At 45.0% G+C, this 20,451-nt stretch overlaps 4 protein-coding genes across 4 annotated transcripts in view; 2 read left to right on the plus strand and 2 right to left on the minus strand.

Annotated features, from left to right (window-relative positions):
* The window catches only part of LOC309549119 (uncharacterized protein), a 2,919,967-nt gene that overhangs the window by 1,665,479 nt on the left and 1,234,037 nt on the right, over positions 1-20,451 (minus strand). The window lies entirely within an intron of this gene.
* LOC309549117 (uncharacterized protein) overlaps positions 1-20,451 on the plus strand; it is a 4,285,597-nt gene that overhangs the window by 1,554,818 nt on the left and 2,710,328 nt on the right.
* The window catches only part of LOC309548666 (uncharacterized protein), a gene marked incomplete at its 3' end in the record, with an annotated part of 135,602 nt that overhangs the window by 30,526 nt on the left and 84,625 nt on the right, over positions 1-20,451 (minus strand). The gene's annotated exons all lie outside the window — the stretch shown is intronic.
* LOC309548667 (uncharacterized protein) lies at positions 2,716-19,864 on the plus strand (the record flags this gene model as incomplete). The annotated part of the gene is made up of 3 exons (XM_082248630.1): positions 2,716-2,740; positions 15,853-16,836; positions 19,809-19,864. 3 exons carry the CDS (start codon positions 2,716-2,718, stop codon positions 19,862-19,864), a joined length of 1,065 nt encoding a protein of 354 aa, XP_082104756.1.

Genomic DNA, 20,451 nt, shown 5'->3' on the forward strand with positions numbered 1-20,451 from the left:
CACTGCTGAGCACTGGTAAGACTGCAGTGCTGGGCACTGGTAAGACTGCATTGCTGGGCACTGGTAAGACTGCACTGCTGGGCACTGGTAAGACTGCACTGGTGGGCACTGGTGAGACTCCACTGCTGAGCACTGGTAAGACTGCACTGCTGAGCACTGGTTAGACTGCATTGCTGGGCACTGGTAACACTGCACTGCTGGGCATTGGTAAGACTTCAATTGTAAGACTGCACTGCTGAACACTGGTAAGACTGCATTGCTGGGCACTGGTAAGACTGCACTACTGGGCACTGGTAAGACTGCACTACTGGTCACTGGTGAGGCTGCACTGCTGAACACTGGTAAGACTGCATTGCTGGGCACTGGTATGACTGCACTGCTGGGCACTGGTGAAGCTGCACTGCTGGTCACTGGTAAGACAGCATTGCTGGGCACTGGTAAAACTGCACTGCTGGGCACTGGTAAGACTGCATTGCTGAGCACTGGTAAGACTGCACTGCTGAGCACTGGTAAGACTGCACTGCTGAGCACTGGTAAGACTGCACTGCTGGGCACTGGTAAGACTGCACTGCTGAGCACTGGTAAGACTGCACTGGTAATACTGCACTGGTGGGCACTGGTAAGACTGCACTGGTAATACTGCACTGGTGGGCACTGGTAAGACTGCACTGCTGGGCACTGGTGAGGCTGAACTGGTGAGGCTGCATTGCTGGGCACTGGTAAGACTGCATTGCTGGGCACTGGTAAGAGTGCACTGCTGGGCACTGGTGAGGCTGCACTGGATGGGCACTGGTGAGGCTGCACTAGATGGGCACTGGTAAGACTGCACTGCTGGGCACTGGTGAGGCTGAACTGGTGAGGCTGCACTGCTGGGCACTGGTGAGGCTGCACTAGATGGGCATTGGTCAGGCTGCATTGGAAGGGAACTGGTGAGGCTGCACTGGATGGGCACTGGTCAGGCTGCATTGGAAGGGAACTGGTGAGGCTGCATTGCTGAGCAGTGGTCAGGCTGCATAGATGGGCACAGCTGAGTCTTACATTCTTTATGTAACGCACTCCTGAACTCTGCACTCTGTTTTTTCTCTATCTTATCTTCGTAACATTTGGTATTCATAGCTCAAAGAATTCTAAGAAGTATCTTTTTTTTTTCTCTCATGGAGGAAATGTGAGCAATAAGACGTATATCATACAATCATTCCATAAACACATAGCACATACACTGCACATATCATTTGAGGAAAATCTGCTTATACGGATTTATTTTAAAAAACCTGGTCACCTTATGCTACAGCCCTTTATTTGTTTCTGCCTAGTTTAGGAGTAGAACCTAGTTCCCTGCTGGGATTTCGGTCTTAGCTATATAAAAGGGAAATTTTTGTTATATGTAATTTTTACTTACTAGTTTAGAGTTCCTGGAGAACTAAAAACAACAGCTGGCTGCGGTTTTGCACTGGATAATCTAGATAATCTAGGTCCAGCCTGGCCAGCGAGCATGAGCAGGTTATAGTCCAGCACTAGGCCTCGCCATGACAGAGCCCCGATGGATGGGGACGAGCCTGCAAGTGGACCATCTCGCTGGGATGTGATGACCTGAGTCACAGCGTACTCCCTGGCTGGCAGCACCCCCACCCTGGTTGGGAGGTGGTCTGTTTGGAGTAGTGCCCACCTGGTACCGTGGTATGGTGAGTAATGCTGTCCCCCAATCCTCTGGCGGTCTCAGGGTGGACGTGGGCCCCCTCCTGGGACTGGTTGGACCCTCTGGAGATCCATCAGTTCCCCTGGCCTCTTGGACATATCAGCCCCCCCAGTTATTCCCCCCCCTTTTCCTAGTAGGCTCCTACCATGGGGGGGGGGTAATATTGCGGCCACTGCTGCGTTCCTGTGGGGGGGGGGGGTGACTGTCCTGGTGGAGTCTTTTGTTAAGGACATTCTGATGCCACTTGTCTGGGATCGGGAGACCCGGGACTGGGTCCGGGAGACCTCATGGCGCACTGTGGGGGCCGCCATTTTGCTTTAGATTTGTGCTCATTATTTTCTATTGAAAATGAATGGGCAGCCATTTTATGTTAGTTCCCCATAGGAATTCCTGGGGCGGTCATTTTCTTGTAGTCCATATTTGCTGGACAGCCAAAAGGCATGACACAATTGATCTAGCAATGACCCAGGCTTTTTTCTATTTCCTGTGTCGGATCGTTTTTACTTTCTGTTTCATAGAACGTGCCAGCAAGCTTCCTGAGCAGTTTTGTAATGTTTTTGGGGTTCCCTGTAGGTTTTCCTTACTCACTCTGCTAACAGATTGTACTGGATTGTGGTTTGTGGCACCACTAGTGTGGCGGTGGGATCGCGATTTGGCGACCATTTCAAAGTGACACTGTATTATTTTACTTCAGTGTAAAATGGAGTCCCAGGACAAGATTTCACCTACAGACCCCCTCAGTGCGGCTGGGGGACCCTCTGAGTCGCAGTCCCTGTCTGCTGTTACAGCAGTTTTTGAAAGCCTGGTGTCAAAAGTTGATTTCGTGTTCAAAAGTATTGATAGCCGAAAACGTCCGCTGCGTTCACCTCCATCTGTGGTATCCTCAGATTCTGAGTCAGATATGGCGCCACAGACGTTCCCCATCCTGATGGATCAGTGTCCTTGCATTCTGATGGTGAAGAGGACCTGTCCTCGTCAGTTGCCCCGCGAGACCGCACATTGGTGGAGAAACTTTAAAAATGCCAGATGAATCTACAGCGTCAGGTATGCAGGTTTCTTCTGGCTCCCGCAAAGCCCAGAAGTCAGGCAAGGTGTTTCCTTGTCCAGAGCTTTTTCACAATATTGACCAATGGCGGTGCATCAAGCACATGCTAGTAGTGCCCAAGCGCTTTACACATCGTTATCACTTTGCAGATGCAGTTTCCACTCGATGGACCGAGCCGTCAAAGGTGGATCACCCAGTTTCCAGATTGAATAAGTCTTCTGTAGTTCCGGTGGATGAATCCCCAGCCTTTACAGACCCAGTGGATATACAGGTAGAGTCTCCGTCCCGCCATCCATACTTAAACCAATCTTTGTGAACATTCTGGTGTCACAGACGGTCACTGAATGGGTGAAGTTACTTGAGGGTAACTTGGGAGTCTGAGCAGCTCCCCCCGGTGCTGATTGAACTCATGGACCAGATGGCTCAAGCCCTTGTGTTCATGTGTGATGCGTCCTTGGATGCGGCTCCCCTAGTGGCCAGGTGTAATGTTCCGGTACCTTTGGTACCCTAAATTACACTTTCCACAAGTGTATGCGCCCCACCATTTACTTTTGGAAAGGTGCGCATACACCTTTAAGACTGGAGCTGTCATCACCCAGCGCCGGACTAGATGGCTATTTAAATCGCCGGTTCTCACTCACATGTGTTCGTTCAAACACCCTTACCTGGATGCTAACCTTGCTTGAAGCTTCCATGCTTGCAAGCTTACCTCGCTGACGGAACCTCGCTGCGCTGATCCCTGTATCCCGCTACTGGATCATCCGCCTCTCCTGAACCACCCTTCGGCTGTATCGCTAATAGTGCTAAGTACCCCGCAGGGGAAGCCTCTATAAACTTATACTAAGCTTACACTATCTAGCTCTGCATAGTAAAGACTGTTTATCACATCTGCATAACTAGATTGCTAGCTCTTGAGACTACTGCTACTTTTCTGCACTGGGTTGATCTCTTTTGTATGTCCACCTGCTATTCTGTCATCTGCTACCATACAACATTGCTAAACCTTCCTGCATCCATCTGCTACTGTCTCACCTTCAAGTGTCTATCACCTACCACCTCCACTCAACCTATCCCTCAACCTTCATCATTGTGTTACCACATACATAAAGTCACTCTAGGAACCAGCTTGCTAATTGTGTGTATTTACTGGCTGAAATAAGACCTTCCACACATGATGAGTCATTGAGGTTGGGAATGGTATCTCAGCATATCTCTTACATGACTACTGACGTGGAACTATTTCTGCAGCTGAAAATCCACACCATATAAGAAACGCAGGAGCGTTACAGATTGAACGAACCCAAAAATGGATTCAGCAGAAATAACCACTCAGGTGACACAATTAAAACAGCAAGTATCTGCGTTAATACACGCACTTGCTGAATTAAAAGAAGACAATCAGGCTCTGTCGCAGCAGGTAATTAGACTGACACAACTTACCTCTGCTCAGTCCCCTGAACCCAAGATAAATCCTCCTTTGGTATTTACAGGCGATCGCAAAAAATTTTGCGAATTTAAAAACGCATGTGAGTTACTTTTTTTGCTAAAACCTCGTACCTACCTTACTGATCACATTAAGGTTTGTACTATTATTTCTTACCTATCAAGCGATCCTCGAGCCTGGGCAGATTCTCTTTTTGAGAAAAACGACCAGCTTCTCAACTCCTATGCCTTGTTCCTGGCAGAGCTCACTAGCCTATATGATGACCCCAATAGGCAGAGTACTGCTGATCTTCAGTTAAGATCCTTGAAACAAGGAAGGAGGCCTGTAGAAGACTTTGTCGCAGAGTTCAAGAGATGGACCCTTGATTCAGAATGGAATGATGCATCTCTGAAAACCCAATTTAGGCTTGGCCTATCAGAAGCCGTTAAGGACGAGCTCGCCCGAGCGGATCTGCCAAAAACCCTGGATGCATTAATACAACTCAGTATTACCATAGATAGAAGACTACGAGAAAGAAAGGCTGAAAAGATGGGAATGCCATTATCCGTTTCCTCTCGGAGTCTGGCCGTTCCTATGGAGGTAGGAACCATACGCCCACCGCTATCAACTATGGAAAAAGCCAAAAGAAGAAATGAAAATCTCTGCTTGTACTGTGCATCCCCGGATCACAAGATAAACGTCTGTCCCCTAGTCAACAAAAAGAAGGGTGAGTGTTCACATGTCTCTCTAGGAGGATTGACAACTTCATTCACTAACCCCTACATTTCTGTTTTTTTGACATTACAATGGGACCAGAACAGGATTACTACTAAGGCCATGATTGACACAGGATCTTGTGGAAATTATATGGATATATGTTTTGCTGCTTTAAATAAAATTCCTATTATTTCTAAACTCAAACCTGTCTTATTACCGGTGTTCCGTTATCCTCTGGTCCGATCACCGATCAGACACAAGCACTTCTAGTCACTATTAACGAGTCTCATAGGGAGACTTCTACCTTCGATTTTATACCTTCACCCCACTTTCCCATTGTGTTGGGACTTCCCTGGTTACACACACACCAACCAACCATAGATTGGAAGAAACGGTCATTGACCTTCCCTTCTTGTTATTGCGAGGAAACGTGTAACCTCCCGTTTTCCGGGAAGATTCTGTCTGTGGTGACAGATGAGATTGCACCACTATGTTATCAGGATCTTTCTGAGGTTTTTCTTGAGAAAAATGCTCAAACATTACCTCCTCATCGAGACTATGATTGTAGCATTGATCTACTCCCAAATAGCAAATTGCCGTTCGGTCATGTTTATCCTCTTTCACAGGATGAACTTGCCCATCTCAAAACCTATTTGGTTGAGAATTTGGAAAAAGGTTTTATTAGACCTTCCACTTCTTCCACAGCAGCAGGACTCTTTTTTGTTCGCAATAAAGATTCAAGTCTCAGACCTATCATCGACTACAGGAAATTGAATGCTATCACAATAAAAGATCGCTATCCTCTACCGCTTATCCCTGAGCTCATTGAGCAGGTGCGTGGAGCTACCTATTTTTCAAAATTAGACCTGAAAGGAGCATACAATCTCATTCGAATCCGTGATGGACACGAGTGGAAGACTGCATTCAGAACTAGATACGGATTGTTCGAATATCTTGTGATGCCATTCGGCCTATGCAATGCCCCTGCAGTTTTCCAACGATTTATAAACGATATTTTTAAAGACTTACTAGATGTCTGTGTTGTGGTATATCTGGACGATATACTTATATATTCACGGACCCTGTCTGAACACATAAGACATGTAAGACTTGTATTATCGAGATTGCTTGCACATAATCTTTATGTGAAGCTGAAGAAATGCTTGTTCCATAAAGATGAGGTACTCTTTCTAGGCTACATCATATCCAAAACAGGAATCGAGATGGACATGAGTAAAATATCCTGCATTCAGGATTGGCCTACACCAACTACACGCAAGGCGCTACAGCGATTCCTAGGATTTTCAAATTTCTACAGGAAGTTCATAAAAAACTTTTCTGCTATTGTGAGACCCCTCACACAGCTCACTAGCATAAAAATACCATTTAAATGGTCAGAAGAAGCAAATAAGGCTTTCCACTTGTTAAAGACAAGGTTTACTTCCGCTCCCATATTACGCCATCCAGACCCATCCCCCCAATACATTCTGGAGGTAGATGCGTCAAACATGGCAGTAGGAGCAATACTCTCCCAACGACCTACCCACACTTCACCACTTCATCCAGTCGCTTTTTTTTCTAAATCCCTGAGCAGTCCCGAGATAAATTACCCCGTGGGTGAAAAGGAACTGCTTGCTATAAAATTGGCTCTGGAGAATTGGCGACATTTACTCGAAGGCACCCAATTACCAATAATTATATACACGGACCATAAAAACCTCCAATATCTTCAGACTAGCAAAACTCTCTCGCATCGACAGGTACGATGGTCACTATTCTTTCTAAGGTTTAACTTCCTAGTGACCTACACACCTGCAGATAAGAACAAAAAGGCGGATGCACTATCACGACTAACTGAAGAAAACTACTTTGAAATTCCTTCCGTTCCTATAATACCTCACAAACGCATTATTGGAGTTGTCCGTTCCTTGAAGGAAGAGGTTCTGCATGGTATAAGTTTGGATTCACCCCCACCACAACTAAATACTGATGCAGAAGGCTTCCTCTACTACAACGACAAACTTTACATACCACCTACCCTACGCACCAAGATCTTGGAATTCTCGCATGATGTGCCTATGGCAGGACATATGGGTATGACAAAGACTTTCAATTTGATTTCTCGGCAATTCTGGTGGCCTGACATGAAAACATCTATACAAAAATTCGTCTCTTCATGCAATGTCTGTGCCAGGTCCAAAATTGACACTACGAGACCATCCGGTCTACTATGCAGTCTACCAATACCCCAAACTCCATGGGAGGTTTTGTCATTGGACTTCATCGTAGAATTGCCTCCTTCCAAAGGATTTAATACCATCTTGGTGTCAGTGGACCATCTGACAAAGATGGCACATTTCATTGCTATTCGCAGACTACCTTCGTCCAAACAAACGGCAGAACTCCTGATGAAACATGTCTTCAGATTACATGGTATCCCAAAAACTCTTCTGTCTGACCGTGGATCCCAATTAATTTCTAAATTCTGGCAAGAACTATGTCACATACTACGGATTGAGCGGAAGCTCACTTCTCCTTACCATCCGCAGACCAACGGACAGACTGAAAGAGTCAACCAATGCATCGAGCAGTATTTACGTTGTTACACTTCTTACCAACAGGATGATTGGTTGGATCTTCTCCCCCTGGCAGAATTTGCCTACAACAACGCAACCCACAGTACGACCAAGCAGAGTCCGTTCTACTTGAACTATGGGTTCCATCCCTCTATTCTCCCTCCACGCATCCTTCCTTCAAATAACCCAGTAGCCTCAGACTATCTTACCCAAATAAAGGATTCTCTGGGTTTACTAAATACTACCATTGCACACGCTCACAGTCAACAAAAGAAGTACTATGATCTTCGTAGAAGACCTTCTCCACAGTATACTATCGGGGACCTCGTTTGGCTCTCAACAAAAAACTTGAGACTGAAGATCCCTAGCAAAAAGCTTGGACCTCTGTTCTTGGGACCTTTCCCAATCAAGAAACTTATTGGAAAAGCTGCAGTGCAGCTTACATTGCCAATGGACCTAAAAATCCATCCCATTTTCCATGTGTCGCTACTGAAACCCCATGTTCCGGACCAAGGAATAAGGCCTAATATTCCACCTCCCCCTCCTGTACAAGTTGAAGGTGGAGAAGAATACGAGATAAAAGAGATTCTGGATTCTCGTATCTACAGAAGAAGACTTCAGTACTTGGTTAGATGGAAGAACTATGGGCCCCAAGACGACACCTGGCTAAACACCTCTGACATACATGCCCCTAGATTAATCCGCAATTTTCATGCGAGATACCCAGACAAACCAGCTCCAGAGGCCTTCAGGAGCAGGCCTTAAGGGGGGGGTATTGTAATGTTCCGGTACCTTTGGTACCCTAAATTACACTTTCCACAAGTGTATGCGCCCCACCATTTACTTTTGGAAAGGTGCGCATACACCTTTAAGACTGGAGCTGTCATCACCCAGCGCCGGACTAGATGGCTATTTAAATCGCCGGTTCTCACTCACATGTGTTCGTTCAAACACCCTTACCTGGATGCTAACCTTGCTTGAAGCTTCCATGCTTGCAAGCTTACTTCGCTGACGGAACCTCGCTGCGCTGATCCCTGTATCCCGCTACTGGATCATCCGCCTCTCCTGAACCACCCTTCGGCTGTATCGCTAATAGTGCTAAGTACCCCACAGGGGAATTCTCTATAAACTTATACTAAGCTTACACTATCTAGCTCTGCATAGTAAAGACTGTTTATCACATCTGCATAACTAGATTTCTAGCTCTTGAGACTACTGCTACTTTTCTGCACTGGGTTGATCTCTTTTGTATGTCCACCTGCTATTCTGTCATCTGCTACCATACAACATTGCTAAACCTTCCTGCATCCATCTGCTACTGTCTCACCTTCAAGTGTCTATCACCTACCATCTCCACTCAACCTATCCCTCAACCTTCATCATTGTGTTACCACATACATAAAGTCACTCTAGGAACCAGCTTGCTAATTGTGTGTATTTACTGGCTGAAATAAGACCTTCCACACATGATGAGTCATTGAGGTTGGGAATGGTATCTCAGCATATCTCTTACATGACTACTGACGTGGAACTATTTCTGCAGCTGAAAATCCACACCATATAAGAAACGCAGGAGCGTTACAATATTCCACAATCCAACACGCCACTCTTCAGGAGAACCTCAAAATAAGCAACAAACTTAAAGGAACAGTATATCAGCCTTAATTATGCTGGTAGCGATTTCTTCACTTGGCTACATCCTCCCCCCACTTGAATGTCTTTGGTCCCCAAAGATGATGGGACTCCTAAGTGGGAGACTCCATTGAGATATAAAGTACCACATAATTACAACTAACAGCAGTCTTGTGTAAAACTAATAGCAGCTGACAACTGGTCAATAAATGCACCTTTGAACAGCTGACTATACAAATTACTAGAAAGGTCTGAGTCACTCTCACAATAGGCCAACAAGAAATCAGTGGCCAACCTAATAGTGTCAGTGGGTAGAATAAGATCATCTTCCTTGGGAATCCCAACAGAAGAGGCAGTTACTTGTGTGGGGCGTTGGGGCGTTACAATTTGTTCTTCAGAACTCTCTCCTAGGGTATCATACATCAGTCTCTTTGGCGGGTGTATTTCACTTCGTAGCCTTAATGACACCCCATCTCTGGGTTCAGATTCACTTTCCAACCCTTGAGAGCTACAACTAGGTTGAGACTCCTCACACTGCTCAGAAGGGCCCATTGACTCCTCTGTGTCTTGTACAATTGAACTCCTGTGTTCCTCCTGAACCCTGCACGTGGCATCCTCCTGAACCCTGCATGTGGCATCCTCCTGAACCCTGCACATGGCATCCTCCTTAACCCTGCACATGGCATCCTCCTGAACCCTGCATGTGGCATCCTCCTGCACCCTGTGCATAGTATCTTCCTGTATGTAGAATCCTCCTGCACCCTGCACGTAACACCAGCATACAGGGGGCACACTGACCGCCAGCATACAGGGAAACACTGACCACCAGCATACAGGGGGCACACTGACCACCAGCATACAGGGGGCACACTGACCACCAGCATACAGGGGGAAAACTGACCACCAGCATACAGGGGCAAACTGACCACCAGCATATAGGGGACACACTGACCACCAGCATACAGGGGCACACTGACCACCAGCACAGCATAAAGGGGGCACACTGACCACCAGCATACAGGGGGCACACTGACCACCAGCATATAGGGGACACACTGACCACCAGCACAGCATACAAGGGGCACACTGACCACCAGCATACAGGGGGCACACTGACCACCAGCATACAGGGGGCACACTGACCATCAATATGCAGGGCCACTGGTTACCTGTCCACAGCGGACATAACAAATCAAGTAAAACAACTACCATGCAACTAAAAAAATCTCAAAAGCAATAAGAGAATCTTGTTAGCTGATTTCCTCATCTAACGTGCAACAATAAAAAACAAAAAATGCAGCACTGCCCTACACTTCATCTATAAAAAAATCTACAAATGGACTTATAATGGTAAAACCTATAAATGAATATCCTGTACAAATCAACCAATGTATTACAATATAGTAGTGATGGTGTCACCCCCTCTGCAAAAGGTAAGAAATATCGCAGAGCTGCAATGTGCAAATAGTGGTGACCCCCCCCCCCATATATAATCATAATAAATAGTACAATTAATGTGCATATTTTACATTGTATTATGATTATATATCGGGTGTTTCACCACTATTTGCACATTGCAGCTCTGCAGTATTTCTTACCTTTTGCAGAGAGGGTGACACCATCACTCCTGCCCGGATTGGATTTGAATTTAGCTGCCCCCATCCCACCCTCCAAGTTTTTCCTCTATCTTATCTTCCTAACATTTGGTAGCCCTATCCCAAAAAATTCTAAAAAGTATCGTTATCTTTTTTTTTTCTCTATCTCATGTACGAAATGTGAGAAATATCATATATATCATACAATCATTCCATAAACACATCCCACATACACCGCATAGATCATTTCAAGAAAATATGCTTATAAAATAGTTTACCATTTGCCAAAAAAAAAAAAAAAAACATATGTCACTGGATTTCATTTTAGAAATCTGGTCACCTTACCATATGGTCCACAAGGTGGTGACCTGACTTCTCTCTGATGGAACGCACAGACAGGAAGTAATGTGAGGAACAGACAGGAAGTAATGTAAGATACAGACAGGAAGTGATGTAGGTCCACAGAGGAAGTGATGTCAGCTATAAATAGGAATTTCAGAGGCGAGTCGGGAGGAAGTAGAGGACGTAGCTGGAAGTGGCAGCAGAGGAGGTAATAAGATATTATTTTCTATATATAATCTTTAATTACATAAAGAAAATGTTCTCCTTCTATTTTTATGTCGGGGGAACAGAAACAGAGGAACGCATAACACTGAGAATCAGATTACAGTCCCCCAGTGAAATCACATAAGTAGGATGAGCAGCAAAACTTTCTCAAGCTCTCCTAGCGCTCTCACCAGGCAGAGCCGAGGTACTCATAATCTATCTGGGGAAGAGGCAGAGCTTGGGGTGACCCCAACACTCACCTCTGGAAATACTCAGCAGCTTTCCTCCCTCGTCACTACTAACATTAATCCCATCCTCTGCCCCAACACCAACTGGGCCCACACTCCTCACCCCCATCTAACACCGCTGTCCCCCATTCCTCACCCCCATCTAACACTGCTGTTCACCATTTCTCACCCCCATCTAACACCAACTGGTCCCCCACTCCTCAGCCCCCATCTAACACTGCTGTCCCCCATTCCTCACCCCCATCTAACACCGCTGTCCCCCATTCCTCACCCCCATCTAACACTGCTGTCCCCCATTCCTCACCCCCATCTATCACTGCTGTTCACCATTTCTCACCCCCCATCACCCCCGTTCCCTTCTTCTCATTCCTTATCCAACACTGTTGTTCCCCTTTCCTCACCCCCCTCCCCACACTGCTCACCTATATTCCACCCCCCCCCCCCCCCCACTGACACTGTTGTCCCCCACTCCTCATTCCCTTATTCAACATTGCAGATCTCCACTCCTCACAACCCATATTTGACTCTTCTGTCCCCCACTCTTCACCCAGACCCAATGCTGCCACCTTTCTTTCTCTCACTTCTCTCATGATAGCGCTCTTATCTCTATTAATAAAGCCCAGACCTGATCGGAGAGATGAGGAGGATTCTGGGAGGTCACATGACATCACTCTTATTTCTATTAGTAAAACACAGACCTGACCAGAGAGGTGAGGAGGATTCTCAGAAGAATCTTAGAAGAACACAAGGATGTCTACAAGGATGTCATGATGGAGAATCAGCCACTCCTCACATCACCGGGTAAGAGGAGACTTTATTGTAAAGGAGAGAGCAGTACGGAGGGTCCACGTAGATCCCCCATCATCTGATAAACACATAGAAACAATGTATTCAGTCAGTGTGTGTGTTTCCTACAGATGGATCCAGTAATGGGAACCCACCAGAGAGATGTCTCCGTCCTCTGTATTCCAGGGATTCCACACAGGAAGGTCACACCATCCCTCACCATCATCAGGTAGGTGAAGATGGAAGTCGAGATCGTAAAAGTGATCTGACTGTATAAAAATAAATTCCACTTTTAGATATAAGGTTATTTGTGCTCATATTTTAAAGAAACCATTCCCTGCTATTTTGTTTGTTTAGAATGAAAATCTGATAGATATAAAAGATGAGGTTAAAGAGGAAGAAGAGACGTATGTGAGGGGTGATCAGCAGTTCAGGGAAGAGGTTGGGATGATGGACAAAGTTAAAAAGGAGGAATCTTCTCCAGACATCAGCACAGGTGAGTGATGGCCACTAAATACGAAAACTATTTGGGTATATGGATTGATGTTTGAGGATCTGTAGATCCACTTCTACAAAGACGTCATGATGGAGAATCAGCCGCCCCTCACATCACCGGGTAAGAGGAGACTTTATTGTAAAGGAGAGAGCAGTACGGAGGCTCCACCTAGATCCCCCATAATCTGATAAACACATAGAAACAATGTATTCAGTCAGTGTGTGTGTTTCCTACAGATGGATCCAGTAATGCGAACCCACCAGAGAGATGTCCCTGTCCTCTGTATTCCTGGGATTCCACACAAGTCAACATTAAAGAAGAAATAAAAGAGGAGGAGGATGAGGATTATGTGGTGGAGGAGGCAGAGTTTCCAAATGGTCACAGAAAGCAGTACCAGGACACCATGGTGGAGTCATCCAGTTACAGAAATCCACCAGAGAGATGTCCCCGTCCTCTGTATTCCCGGGATTCCACACAGGAAGGTCACACCATCCCCCACCATCATCAGGTAGATGAGAATAAAGGAGAGTGATCCCAAGCCCTAAGAGATATCCTTCTTCTATTATTATTATTTTTTTGTTTGCATTTATTATTATTTCTCCCATTTTGTTGGTTTAGGATGAAGATCTGATAAATGTACAAATTGGGGTTATAAAGGAAAAGACGTATGTGAGGGGTGATCAGCATTTTACAGAGGAGGTTGGGATGATGGACGCAGTTAAAGAGGAAGAAACTTCTCCAGATATCAGCTCAGGTAATTATGCAAGAATGGGTTAAAGGTTACTTAGTGATGTTTGGTTGGGTGGTATCATTGATCTGGTTAGTTGTCATAGTTTGGTGTTGTGATTGCACCCAGTTCCACCACAGATCTCTTTTACACTTTGAAATGCTCAACCAACATACACTGCTCCAAAGAATGAAAGGAACACTTTGAAAACACATCAGATCTCAATAGGGAAAATATCATGCTGGATATCTATACTGCTATGGACTGGGTAATGTGTTAGGATCTATACTGGTATGGACTGGGTAATGTGTTAGGATCTATACTGGTATGGACTGGGTAATGTGTTAGGATCTATACTGGTATGGACTGGGTAATGTGTTAGGATCTATACTGGTATGGACTGGGTAATGTGTTAGGATCTATACTGCTATGGACTGGGTAATGTGTTAGGATCTATACTGGTATGGACTTGGAAATGTGTTAGGATCTATACTGGTATGGACTGGGTAATGTGTTAGGATCTATACTGGTATGGACTGGGTAATGTGTTAGGAAGGAAAGGATGCCAGATAGTTTGATGGAAATTAAAATTATCGCCCTACAGAGGGCTGAACTCAAAGACACCCCAAAAATCAAAGTGAAAAAATGATGCAGCAGTAGAGTCCATTTTGGTGAAATGTCATTGCAGGACCTCAGAATGGTCCTCAGTAGTGTGTATGGCCCCCATGTGCTTGTATGCATGCCTGACAACGTCGGTGCATGCTCCTAATGAGACGACGGATGGTGTCCTGGGGTATTTCCTCCCAGATCTGGACCAGGACATCACTGAGCTCCTGAACAGACTGAGGTGCAACCTGGCGCCATCGGATGGACTGAAACAGAATGTCCCAGAGGTGTTCTATTGGATTCAGGTCAGGCGAGTGTGGGGGCCATTCAATGGTATCAATTCCTTCATCCTCCAGGAACTGGCTGCATACTCTCACCACATGAGGCCGGGCATTGTTGTGCACCAGGAGGAACCCAGGACCCACTGCACCAGCATAGGGTCTGACAATGGGTCCAAGGATTTCATCCCAATACCTAATAGCAGTCAGGGTGCCATTGTCTAGCCTGTAGAGGTCTGTGCGTCCCTCCATGGATACGCCTCCCCAGACCATCACTGACCCACCACCCAACCGGTCATGCTGAACGATGTTACAGGCAGCATAATGTTCTCCACGGCTTCTCCAGACCCTTTCACGTCTGTCACATGTGCTCAGGGTGAACCTGCTCTCATCTGTGAAAAGCACAGGGTGCCAGTGGTGGAGCTGCCAATTCTGGTGTTCAATGATAAATGCCAATCAAGCTCCAAAGTGCCGGGCAGTGAGCAAAGGGCCCACTAGAGGACGTCGGGCCCTCAGGCCACCCTCATGAAGTCTGTTTCTGATTGTTTGGTCAGAGACATTCACACCAGTGTCCTGCTGGAGGTCATTTTGTGGGGCTCTGGCAGTGCTCATCCTGGTCCTCCTTGCACAAAGGAGCAGATACCGGTCCTGCTGATGGGTTAAGGACCTTCTACGGCCCTGCCCAGCCCTCCTAGAGTAACTGCCTGTCTCCTGGAATCTCCTCCATGCTCCTGAGACTGTGCTGGGAGACACAGCAAACCTTCTGGCAATGGGAGGTATTGATGTGCCATCCTGGAGGAGTTGGACTGCCTGTGCAACCTCTATAGGGTCCAGGTATGGCCTCATACTACCAGTAGTGACACTGACCCCAGCCAAATGCAAAACTAGTGACAAACACTCAGAAAAGATGAGTAGGGAAAATGTCAGTGGCCTCCACCTGTAAAACCATTCCTGTTTTGGAGGTCGTCTCATTGTTGCCCATCTAGTGCACCTGTATGTAACAACCCCCTCTGCTACTTGACTGAGCAGATGAATATCCCAGGAGTTTCCCTGACTTGATGCTATACTCTGATTATAAAGTGTTGAGCAGTGTATATGAGTGTGGAAAACTCTTGGTAATTTTTCTTGTCTTCTGACAGACGGACTCTGTGGTGGGAATAGAAGGACATCGGAGGAAGATGTGACTACAGAAGATAATGACATGGCATCTTCTCCAGAAGTAAATCCCGTTCCTCATAATATACATGACAGACCTCACCATTGGAGGAGATCATTGGAATCTCCTGATACTTCACATAGTCCTCTAATATCTGACAGTGCCGACGGGTGCGGGAAACCATCTCATCTCAGGGAATCTTCTTTATACCATACAGGAGAGAATTCATTCTCATGTTCAGAGTGCGGGAAATGTTTTAAAAAGAAAAGAAGCCTTCTTAGCCATCAGAGAATACACACATGTGAGCTTCTCTATTCATGTTCAGAGTGCGGGAAATGTTTTAGTCACAAAGGAAACTTTTTAAAGCATCAGAGAATACACACAGGTGAACGTCCCTATTTATGTTCAGAGTGCGGGAAAAGTTTCACTCAGAAAGGAAGCCTTCTTAGCCATCAGAGAATACACACAGGTGAGCGTCCCTATTCATGTTCAGAGTGTGGGAAAATTTTCACTCAGAAAGGAAGCCTTCTTAGCCATCAGAGAATACACACAGGTGAGCGTCCCTTTTCATGTTCAGAGTGCGGGAAAAGTTTTAATGAAAAAGGAAGCCTTCTTATCCATCAGAGAATACACACAGGTGAGCGTCCCTTTTCATGTTCTGAGTGCGGGAAAAGTTTTAATGAAAAAGGAAGCCTTCTTATCCATCAGCGAATACACACAGGTGAGCTTCCCTATTCATGTTCAGAGTGCGGGAAAAGTTTTAATGAAAAAGGAAGCCTTCTTATCCATCAGCGAATACACACAGGTGAGCTTCCCTATTCATGTTCAGAGTGCGGTAAAGGTTTTAATGAAAAAAGAAGCCTTCTTAGGCATCAGAGACTACACATAGGTGAGCGTCCCTATTCATGTTCAGAGTGCTGGAAATGTTTTAATCATAAAGTAAGCCTTCTTAGCCATCAGAGACTACACACAGGTGAGCTTCCCTATTCATGTTCAGAGTGCGGGAAATTTTTTAATGAGAAAGGAAACCTTCTTAGCCATCAGAGAATACACACAGGTGAGCTTCCCTATTCATGTTCAGTGTGTGGGAAATGTTTTAATCATAAAGGAAGCCTTCTTAGCCATCAGAGAATACACACAGGTGAGCTTCCCTATTCATGTTCAGAGTGCGGGAAATGTTTTATTTGTAAAGGACACCTTCTTAGGCATCAGAGAATACACACAGGTGAGCGTCCCTATTCATGTTCACAGTGCGGGAAATGTTTTAGTCAAAAAGGACACCTTCTTAAGCATCAGAGAATACACACAGGTGAGCTTCCTTGTTAATATGCAGAGTGCGGGAAATGTTTTAATAATAAAGGAAGCATTCTTAGCCATCAGAGAATACACAAAGGTGAGCGTCCCTATTCATGTTCGGAGTGCGGGAAATGTTTTGCACTTAAATGTTTGCTTTATAGACACCAGAAAATTCATATAGGAGAACGTCTCTAATCTTGTGCAGAGTGCGGGAAATGTTTTACTAAGAAAGAACACCTACTTATACACATAGGTGAGCGCCCTTTTTAATGTTACGAGTGCGGGAAATGTTTTCCAAACAAAGTTTTACAGGTTCTCTCAAAAAATGAGCATACTGTGATAAAGTTCATTATTTTCTGTAATGTACTGATAAACATTAGACTTTCATATATTTTAGATTCATTACACACAACTGAAGTAGTGCAAGCCTTTTATTGTTTTAATATTGATGATTTTGGCATACAGCTCATGAAAACCCAAAATTCCTATCTCAAAAAATTAGCATATCATGAAAAGGTTCTCTAAACGAGCTATTAACCTAATCATCTGAATCAACTAATTAACTCTAAACACTGGCAAAAGATTCCTGAGGCTTTTAAAAACTCCCAGCCTGGTTCATTACTCAAAACCGCAATCATGGGTAAGACTGCCGACCTGACTGCTGTCCAGAAGGCCATCATTGACACCCTCAAGCAAGAGGGTAAGACACAGAAAGAAATTTCTGAACGAATAGGCCGTTCCCAGAGTGCTGTATCAAGGCACCTCAGTGTGAAGTCTGTGGGAAGGAAAAAGTGTGGCAGAAAACGCTGCACAACGAGAAGAGGTGACCGGACCCTGAGGAAGATTGTGGAGAAGGACCGATTCCAGACCTTGGGGGACCTGCGGAAGCAGTGGACTGAGTCTGGAGTAGAAACATCTAGAGCCACCGTGTACAGGCGTGTGCAGGAAATGGGCTACAGGTGCCGCATTCCCCAGGTCAAGCCACTTTTGAACCAGAAACAGCGGCAGAAGCGCCTGACCTGGGCTACAGAGAAGCAGCACTGGACTGTTGCTCAGTGGTCCAAAGTACTTTTTTTGGATGAAAGCAAATTTTGCATGTCATTCGGAAATCAAGGTGCCAGAGTCTGGAGGAAGACTGGGGAGAGGGAAATGCCTGAAGTCCAGTGTCAAGTACCCACAGTCAGTGATGGTCTGGGGTGCCATGTCAGCTGCTGGTGTTGGTCCACTGTGTTTTATCAAGGGCAGGGTCAATGCAGCTAGCTATCAGGAGATTTTGGAGCACTTCATGCTTCCATCTGCTGAAAAGCTTTATGGAGATGATTTCATTTTTCAGCACGACCTGGCACCTGCTCACAGTGCCAAAACCACTGGTAAATGGTTTACTGACCATGGTATTACTGTGCTCAATTGTCCTGCCAACTCTCCTGACCTGAACCCCATAGAGAATCTGTGGGATGTTATGAAGAGAAAGTTGAGAGACGCAAGACCCAACACTCTGGATGAGCTGAAGGCCGCTAGTGAAGCATCCTGGGCCTCCATAACACCTCAGCAGTGCCACAGGCTGATCGCCTCCATGCCACGCCGCATTGAAGCAGTCATTTCTGCAAAAGGATTCCCGACCAAGTATTGAGTGCATAACTGAACATAATTATTTGAAGGTTGACTTTTTTTGTATTAAAAACACTTTTTTTTTTTTTATTGGTCGGATGAAATATGCAAATTTTTTGAGATAGGAATTTTGGTTTTTCATGAGCTGTATGCCAAAATCATCAATATTAAACCAATAAAAGGCTTGCACTACTTCAGTTGTGTGTAATGAATGTAAAATATATGAAAGTCTAATGTTTATCAGTACATTACAGAAAATAATGAACTTTATCACAATGTGCTAATTTTTTGAGAGGGACCTGTATTTCTTCGAAACCAGAAAGTTCATACGGGCGAGTGTCCTATTTCATATTCAGAGTGCGGGAAATGTTTCACTCCTTATGTACGTTTCAAACGGCAAAGAATTCACACTTATATTAGAGGCTCCGTTTTCATGTTCAGAGTGCGGGAAAGTGTAAAAATAAAGGAAATATAATGAAACATCAGAGTGCACCCCCTGCTGGTACTATGGGAAATGGATGCTGGATTGTAACGGGTGGAACTGTTTAGTCCATAAACAAATGTGAAACCACCACAGTCCACTCGGGGTTGGTTTACACCCGCATCGCCCTCTGACCCGCTGTGGGGTTGGCAGGCACCTGGCAGCCCTTATGTTAATCCTTTATCTTCCATTGGTAAACCTTTTTTATTGGTTGCTTCATGTTGTTGCTCCTTTTTGATTTATTGAAGTAGCCGGCTTTTTATTGGTCCAACCAATGTATGATTATTAATCCATTTGACACATTTGTTAATTCTATTATAAAAGATTTAAGCTTTATTTTATTCATATCATTACTGTGTGGTAATCGCTTATTCTGATCTTGTACAATAAAAACTCTTCGTACAATATTCTGTGCCGAGTCTTCTTTTTTACCAATGATTAGATGATCGGTGATTGGAATGTGATCAGTTCATAGAGAGTCATCCATTGGGGTTTTATTAGTGAGATGCAGAGTGGAGCCTTGCTAAGCATCAGAGTAACTCCCACAGCAATGGGGTTGAGACCTTATGAGATATTGTATGGTAGACCGCACGACATCCCATAACTTATGCCCCGTACACACGTGCAGATTATCTGAAGACTTTTGTCTTCAGATTTACCTTTTCTATGTAGTGCAAGGGCCTGCCGGATTGAATACAAATTGAAAGTGTTTAGGTTTGACCTCATATTATATGGTTTTGGTAAGTCTACAGACAAAAGTCTTCAGATAATCTGCACGTGTGTACGGGGCATTAGGCCATTTGTTAGAGAAGATGAGGAATCGGACAGTGGTCTAGCAAGCTATATGGGAAAACTGTTAACATCTAAGGAAGTGTTGTCTCTGAACTCTCTTACAGGTCAAGAAACTCAGACAGAGCAGGGCACCCTTGTTCAACCAGGGGATTGGGTGTGAATCAAAATAATCAAGAGAAAATAGTGGTCAGATCCAAGGTGGGAAGGGCCTTATCAGGTACTATTGTCTACACCCACAGCTGTAAAGGTAGCAGAAAGAGTACCTTGGATACACCTATCACATTGCAAGAAAGCAAAGTATCTAGGGCTAGAAGAGGGAGCGCCCACAGAGCCTTGATTGTAAGTCCGGCTACAAAGGGGGGTGATTCCATAGGGACCACTCGTCTCAAACCCGGTGAAGAAAATGGAACAAGATAGGCTCATAGGGGCGATAAAACAGCTTAGGGAAAGACAGCTATTAGAACCTGGGTATTTTACTAAGACATGGACAGGTAGGATCTTATTAGGTGGAATTGTAGTCCCTGAGAGTAAAAAGGATTTGGTATCCAGACTGTCAATAAGTCAATTTACTTACGCAGGCTATGACTATAACCATAAAAATCCTAAAAGCACTGACTCTGGAGATTATGGTTTAGGAATAGCTGTCCCATGGAACTACGGATCAGACCTTTTGATGAGAATAAGAATCCAAGTTACATAGTTACATAGTTGGTGAGGTTGAAAAAAGACACCAGTCCATCCAGTTCA

Source organism: Pelophylax lessonae (genome assembly GCF_965119305.1).
Source record: "Pelophylax lessonae genome assembly, chromosome: 3".
Taxonomy (NCBI): Eukaryota; Metazoa; Chordata; class Amphibia; order Anura; family Ranidae; genus Pelophylax; species Pelophylax lessonae.